Genomic DNA, 7,851 nt, shown 5'->3' with positions numbered 1-7,851 from the left:
GCAGACAAGGAAACAAACACATTCCACATTCTAGTCTGAGTAGAATGTCAAACGTTCATTTGGAATGTGGGATTTAAAGGTAGATGATAAACAACTGTAGTGGCCATTAGAAATAAATGAGCATTAAGGACATTTGAATACAGTTTATGTGAAGATGGACATGTCATGAAAGCTTCAAATGTTTACACACGCATTATCTGACAGCGGTACCCAGACTACCCACATTACAGTTCTACAGGTTCCAGGAACGATGTACAAATACACACAGAGATACAAAAACACCCGTGATAACAGTTTAACCTCACATTTCACAGACGCACACAAACTTGAGGCAGTGGTTTAATGCCAAATAAACTGGTACAACTGGTCAGACGAGAGGGAGCGAGACACCGCAGATGTAAAAGGGAGGGATGAAGGAGGAATATAAAGAGGAAATACCATACACAGATTGACAAGGAGAGAAATGAACAGAGGGGGATACTGGAGGGGTAAGGTCCACTTAGCATGTTAGTGTCTCGGTGTGTCTCAATGGAGATGCAAGGGACTCATTGAATGGGATATTCTCCACTGGGAAAGTACTCTCTGAAGGACCATCTCTGACAGACTGGTACATGTCAGCTACCGCCACAGGTAAGTGTTCACCATCATGATGAACTTGTCATTGTGAGAACTGAATGTACAATACTCTCTCAAATATAGGCGCTATATTGAATCATTGAAAATTGTATTACTATTTGCACATAGTTTGCAATGTTGATGACCTTTACAACTAACGCAACTTTTGTTGAGTAACTGATATAAAATACCATAGTGACTTACTCTACTAGATAGTGTTAAAGTATGTGAATTTAACATTTCAGTAGCTCAGCATTTTTAGCTCCACAGTTCAGAACACCAAGACTGTTTTGAGCGTGTTCCTGGTCAATAAGCTCATGTCTTGTTTGTCGATGGCTCATCCATATTCACACGCGAACTGAGGGCATGAAACCTAGCATGACATCTCAAAAATAGCATTGGCTTGTGTAAATGGAATTCTAGTCAATAGATTATATGGCAAGTAATGAGTTATGGTATATTCATAGACTAAACTACAGTTGAAGTCGGAAGTTTACATACACCTTAGCCAAATACATTTAAACTCAGTTTTTCACAATTCCTGACATTGAATCCTAGTAAAAAAAAGTCCCTGTCTTAGGTCAGTTAGGAGTTAGAATAATAGAAGAGAGAATTATTTATTTCAGCTTTTATTTCTTTCATCGCATTCCCAGTGGGTCAGAAGTTTACATACAATCAATTTGTATTTTGTAGCATTGCCTTTAAATTGTTTAACTTGGGACAATCGTTTCAGGTAGCCTTCCACAAGCTTCCCACAATAAGTTGGGTGAATTTTGGCCCATTCCTCCTGACAGAGCTGGTGTAACTGTGTCAGGTTTCTAGGCCTCCTTGCTCGCACACGCTTTTTCAGGTCTGCCCACAAATTTTCTATGGGATTGAGGTCAGGGCTTTGTGAGGGCCACTCCAATACCTTGACTTTGTTGTCCTTAAGCCATTTTGCCACAACTTTGGAAGTATGCTTGGGGTCATTGTCCATTTGGAAGACCAATTTGCGACCAAGGTTTAACTTAACTGATGTCTTGAGATGTTGCTTCAATATATCCGCATAATTGTCCTTCCTCATGATGCCATTTATTTTGTGCACTAGTCTCTCCTGCAGCAAAGCACCCCCACAACATGATGCTGCCACTCCCGTGCTTTACGGTTGGGATGGTGTTCTTGAGCTTGCAAGCCTCCCCCTTTTTCATCCAAACATAACGATGGTCATTATGGCCAAACAGTTCTATTTTTGTTTAATCAGACCAGAGGACATTTCTCCAAAAAGTACAATCTTTGTACATGTGCAGTTGCAAACCGTAGTGTGGCTTTTTTTATGGCGGTTTTGGAGCAGTGGCTTCTTCCTTGCTGAGCGGCCTTTCAGGTTATGCCGATAAAAGACTTGTTTTACTGTGGATATAGATACCTTTGTACTCGTTTCCTCCTGCATCTTCACAAGGTCCTTTGCTGTTGTTCTGGAATTGATTTGCACTTTTCGAACCAAATTACATTAATCTCTAGGAGACAGAACGCGTCTCCTTCCTGAGCGGTACGACGGCTGCGTGCTCCCATGGTGTTTATACTTGCGCACTATTGTTTGTACAGATGAACGTGGTACCTTCAGCCGTTTAGAAATTGCTCCAAAGGATGAACCAGACTTGTGGAGGTCTACCATTTTTGTCTGAGGTCTTGGCTGATTTCTTTTGATTTTTCCATGATGTCAAGCAAAGAAGCACTGAGTTTGAAGGTAGGCCTTGAAATACATCCACAGGTACACCTCCAATTGACTCAAATGATGTCAATTAGCCTATCAGAAGCTTCAAACGCCATGACATAATTTTCTGGAATTTTCCCCAAGCTGATTAAAGGCACAGTCAACTTAGTGTATGTAAACTTCTGACCCACTGGAATTGTGATATAAGTTAAATAATCCTTCTGTAAACAATTGTTGGAAAAATGACTTGTGTCATGCACAAAGTAGATGTCCTAACCGACTTGCCAAAACTATAGTTTGTTAACAAGAAATTTGTGGAGTGGTTGAAAAATGAGTTTTAATTACTCCAACCTAAGTGTATGTAAACTTCTGCTTTCAACTGTATATTTCCCTGTCTTTACCTATTTGAGATAGACAAGGTACTTTTTGTTGTCATTGCTAGAAATGCACTCCCTGTGCTCTTTATGTTGCCTGAACTAAATTAGCTCTCTGTGACAAACCAATCGCCTTGTCTCACCGACAATCACATTCCTCCACAGCTCCTCTGGAGAGACGTGAGAAACCAGTCACTCTCCATCTGATTCCAGCCATCACAGCTACGTCTACCACAGCACCACCACCTGCCTCTATCCACCATGAGTGACGACAGGGAAAGACAGGGTGCCGATGGAGGCTACGGGGTCGAACAGCCGCCCAACGTCAAACCCAAACCTGACAGCATCAAGAAGGAGAAAAAGGAGAAATCCACCAAGGTGCGTAGGTCCATGAGCATTGACTCCGAGAGAGGAGAGGGATCTGGGAGAAGGAGGGAGAGAAAGAGAGACAAAGGGTTGAGGAGGGAGCGTGGTAGAAGTGAGGAGAACAGGAGGCAAGACAGGGCTGGAGATGACAGCAACCGGAAGGAGTCTGACCCCCAGGAAAACGACATGGAGGACACTGAGTGCGTGGTTTGCTTCTGCGAATACGACAACGTCTTTAAAACCCCCAAGCTGCTCTCCTGCGGGCACACGTTCTGTCTGGAGTGCCTGGCCCGGATCAACGTCACCTCCTTAGAGCTCAAGTCTCTTTCCTGCCCTGTGTGTCGAGAGCTCACCAACCTGCCCCACGGCCGCAACCTGCCCCAGCTGGGCAACAACCAGGACATCTTCCGCAAACTCCCTCCAGAGATGCAGAGGGCGCTGTCCGTGCGCTTCAAGCGCAGCAAGGGCAAGCTGGTCCTCAAGAAGCCCCCTCCTGGTACTACCAGCCTGGCCATGTCCAGCCTCACCCTGCCCACTCTCAAGAAGCAGGACCGGCAGGCCTCCAGCAACCTCCAGCTGGGCACCATAGATCAGGGCCTCGCCACTGTCGTGGACGTGGGTCGCCCCCCTAGCAGGGTCAGAGGTCGCCTGCGCAGGATGTTCCGCTCGGACCAGTGCTACTACACCGTGATGGCATCCATCGTCACCATCACCGTGGTGCTGATGCTGATGGGCATCCTGGCCTTCATGGTCATGCCCAATGTGGTCCTCCAAAACGGCAGCAAACCCAACCAGGGGAATTCCAGCCAACCATAACCAGGTGGTCAAATACCCTGAGGAAAAGACGGGATGGTGGTGGGATGAAGGGAAGTAATACCAGAGGAGAGAATCACTCAGATATTTTCAGAGGATTAATATTGTCAGGGATCCTAATATCTGCCATTTCATTTTCTTTACTAATACTCAGTTATGAAGAAAATGTGAATTAACTGAAAAGAAAGGTGACCCTGACAGCACTAGTGCACACTCAACAGGGGTCAACACATAACAAGGACCATGTTGTTTATGAAGGACTGATGCACAAGAAGTACTAATGGGAAAAGTGTCGCAAGAGTTATTTTTTATCCACCATTTTGTCTTCCTTCCTGCAGTATAAAGATCATGAACATGGAACATTTACCCAAATGTGAACGGGACAGCTATTGCGGTGAAGTCAGAGAGGACAATTAATGTTGTCTGGGGAATGTAATTCATTATAAAGTTGTGTACTATGTAATTGCACTGAAGTCTGCCATGGAGAATTATTACAAGTAAGAGATGATTTGATTACAATGAGCATGATCTTATTCTTTACATTGCAAAGTAAAAATGTTCAGCTCAAGATTTTGTTTTACATTCATTGATGTCTAACTAATGTATATTTACGTACAAAATATGAATATACATATAGAGTTCAAATAAGAATGATACATTTGTAAAAAAACAACGGAATAGGTCTCTCTTGTCATAGCAGAGGTATCCTACCACACTGAAATGAATGACATTTCCAATAGACCCAGTGCCATGTTACATGCACGTTGCACGTACATACACGTTGCCTTACAGTAAAACCAAATGTGCTGATTTGATTTCTGATAAGATCTTTGCCTATCGGTACCTTGGTTGCACCTTCCTCTTTTAGTCCCATTAGAAAACAATTTTCTTTTTGTTTTTATACTATTTCCTGACAGGTTCAGTGTGTGTGTGTGTGTGTGTGTGTACTGTTTTAACATTTTACTGAAAGCTACACTATACAAAACATTAACAACACCTGCTCTTTCAATTACATATACTTACCAGGTGAATTCAAGTGAAATCTATGATCCCTTATTGATGTCACTTGTTAAATCCACTTCAATCAGTTTTGATAAGGGGAGGAGACGGGTTAAAGAATGGTTTTGAAGCCTTGAGACAGTTGAGACATGGATTGTGTATGTGTGCCATTCAGAGGGTGAATGGGCAAGACAAAGGATTTAAGTGCCTTTGAACTGGGTATGGTAGTAGGTGCCAGGCGCACCGGGGTGCAACTCAATATTAGGAAGATGTTCCTAATGTTTGGTATACTTAGTGTATGTATCAGTGAAACAGTGTCACTCATGACTAGTTTTAGTTGTAGTAGCTATGTTTTCCATTCTATGGTTGTCAGTGTGACAGAAAAACCTCTTACAAGGCACCTTGCATGCAAATATTTCATAATGGAAAGGAGGCAGTGACATTTGACAGCATGACTAAGTGTATGTGTTGTGTAACATGCAAGTGTTTTATTAATTGTTTAAGGAATATGCTCTTAATCATTAAAATATAAAGTTTGAACGGTTACCTAACAGTTAATATTGTGGTGAGTGCAGAAACAAGACTCATTTTGTAAACAACAAAACACTTTGCTGATGCTCGGGCCACCAGTTGACCTAATCTGGCTATGCGAGTATGTCTTTGTCTTTTCTACAAGCAGGTGTTGACATAGACATACGTCTATTTCAACCACTGTTAAACAGAACACCCTGTATTTAATTTGATGTTCTTATGGTAAATTCATTATGGTAAGCAATTCTTATGGTTAACACATTCATTATTTGTTCCCACTTTATAGGCCTATTTAGTGATGCTAAAGCAAGTAATTCTATGCACATACAATAGGCAGGTACATTGTAATTACATAGCATTGTTGTCTCTCTTTCTCTCTGTGTGTATGTATGTGTGTGTGTGTTTATAGAGGGACATACAATAGGGCAAACCATTTCAGATAAGCTGTTTATATCTCTACAGAAATCTATCACAACAGTCATTATTAATGTATTTTCAAATATTTGAAATTGTGTAAGCCAGAGAGAAATTCCACGTGTTGTAAATTGTGACTTTATTTATATCAATTGTCCATAGGCTATTCTATTTTAATCAATTTAAAACAGTTTTATTCAATCTATTTAAACTTTGTGCGGGGACCAAACCTTGTTTGCCATTCCTCTCAAAAAAGTTTGTAGCCTATGCATTTTCTGCACATTGATCCACCCTCGTTGGCAAAGTCTACTCACGACCCCGGTCCAGAAAGACCCTGACGCAAACTGGATATTGGCCTAACTGTGCGAGTGTTCGGGTTGAATAGCTAACGGTATGTCATCAAACATGGATACGTTTTCCTCTTGAATTACAGTGCTTGCATAAATTTATGGTAGATGTGTGACAATAGAATTAACGTTGCGGACAGTCACCACTAGAATATCGAGAACGGTGGCTTCTACCCCTTCTGCTTTGTTGGCTATTCTACGGTGTTGTGGGGATATCCTTGCCAGGAATCAAACAAAGAAGAAGCGGCCTGCTACCTCGGGATACAGCCTCGGACTGACTTGCGGAGCGGTATGCGACTCCGTGCTGCAAAAACGAACTCCCTCAGTATGGAAGTCATTTTTTCAAGGACATCGACTTGAGTTTGGAAATGGAGTGTCTGTGGAATATAAACCTGAGTCGAACAGCAAAACGAGAGATTATGAGTCAGGAAATTATACCTGTCAAGCAAAGATTACAGAGCCAATAATTTGTTCGCCAGGGGCCCCGAGCTCCTTGAATGTGCCAAATGCCCAAAATGAAAAAATGGCATTACTCCATAGGAACTATAAGAAAAAAATTTGGGGGACAAAAATCATAGAAACCTCCCCTGCCATTTTGAACGTGTCCATAACTTGACACAATAAGGAAATAGAGGAAAATATGATCGCTGCTTTTATCCTAAATGGTTGGTCTACTCTGAAGAACAGGTGCTTATTTTTCACCCTGTTTGTGTCTGAAATCATGCATGTCAAACTGGGAGTGTTCTGCAGGTCCAGGCCAAATGATGTAGGTGAAGCTGCCATGGAGGGACAGACCACACACCTGATCAGAGGAAAAAGCACCTCTGTCAGAAGTAGTGTTCAACAGGTGAGTGAAGAGCATTGAGATTTCATAATTAAGCCTCTGCCATGGTGCCTGAACCCCTGAACATTTGTGTGCTATACCCAATGAAAACCATACCCCAATGTAATGACAAATATGTCCAAAACAATATGCTTCACAATGTAGCCTATTTTTGTTCCGTTTTGCAGGGTGAGTCATTGAATGGACAAAGTGGAAGTCCCTTTGATGAACAGCCTTTGATTGACACCTCCCAGTCCCCTGAAGAAAGGACCTCAGAGGGCAGGCACACCTAAGGGCCTGAACACCAGTACACACCCACACAAAATATGCATAGGCGACTCTCCCAGGCCTCAGGGTGGAATGTCCAAAGCACTTTGTATGGGGAACTGACTTCCAGAAAGGTGTTAAACAGTGTCATGACGTTGGCCTCTTTGGGTGTAGCAAGCCCACCCCCCTCTCCCTGCCTCCCCCTTGCCTCCTTCAACTAGGCTGCTGTGGTCAGATGTTGTAAATTCCTGAGAAGAGTAGTTTTTCATGCAGAAGAAAGGAAATCCTTCCACCTCACAGAACTTGAGGTACAAACTAATTTCATGTTCCGGAGAAAGTATTAAAGATCGGTGAAGAATCCAGCTACGAACTGGTCCGTTTGTCACAACTTGGGGAAGCTCATGGGAGACGGTGTGGCCACGTTACCATAACGCTGTTTATATAATAGCCTCAGATATGAGGTTTTACATCTAATTGTTGAATAAGATGAATGAGTGAGTATGATACAGTTTGTATAATATATAATTGTGGACTGTTTAATGAAGAAAAATACAATTCCCTTTTGATTTGAACTAAATCAGAGGACCGCCCCTGATCCCTTAGGGTCAGGCA

General features: G+C 42.4%; 1 protein-coding gene across 1 annotated transcript; it reads left to right on the top strand.

The window, feature by feature from the left end:
• Positions 1-293: 293 nt before the first annotated feature.
• rnf183 (ring finger protein 183) lies at positions 294-5,672 on the top strand. Its single transcript, XM_029643155.2, has 2 exons — positions 294-630; positions 2,845-5,672. The coding sequence occupies exon 2, from the start codon at positions 2,941-2,943 to the stop codon at positions 3,859-3,861; it is 921 nt and encodes a 306-aa protein (XP_029499015.1). The 5' UTR covers positions 294-630; positions 2,845-2,940; the 3' UTR covers positions 3,862-5,672.
• Positions 5,673-7,851: the final 2,179 nt, after the last annotated feature.

The sequence above is a fragment of the Oncorhynchus nerka genome, linkage group LG3, assembly GCF_034236695.1.
Source record: "Oncorhynchus nerka isolate Pitt River linkage group LG3, Oner_Uvic_2.0, whole genome shotgun sequence".
NCBI lineage: Eukaryota > Metazoa > Chordata > Actinopteri > Salmoniformes > Salmonidae > Oncorhynchus > Oncorhynchus nerka.
The sequence above is the reverse complement of the archived record's forward strand: the minus strand, read 5'-3'. Positions and strand labels throughout refer to the sequence as shown.

Coding starts and splice junctions, on each gene's coding strand:
- rnf183 (XM_029643155.2), top strand. CDS start 2,941: ATGAGTGACGACAGGGAAAGACAGGGTGCCGATGGAGGCTACGGGGTC.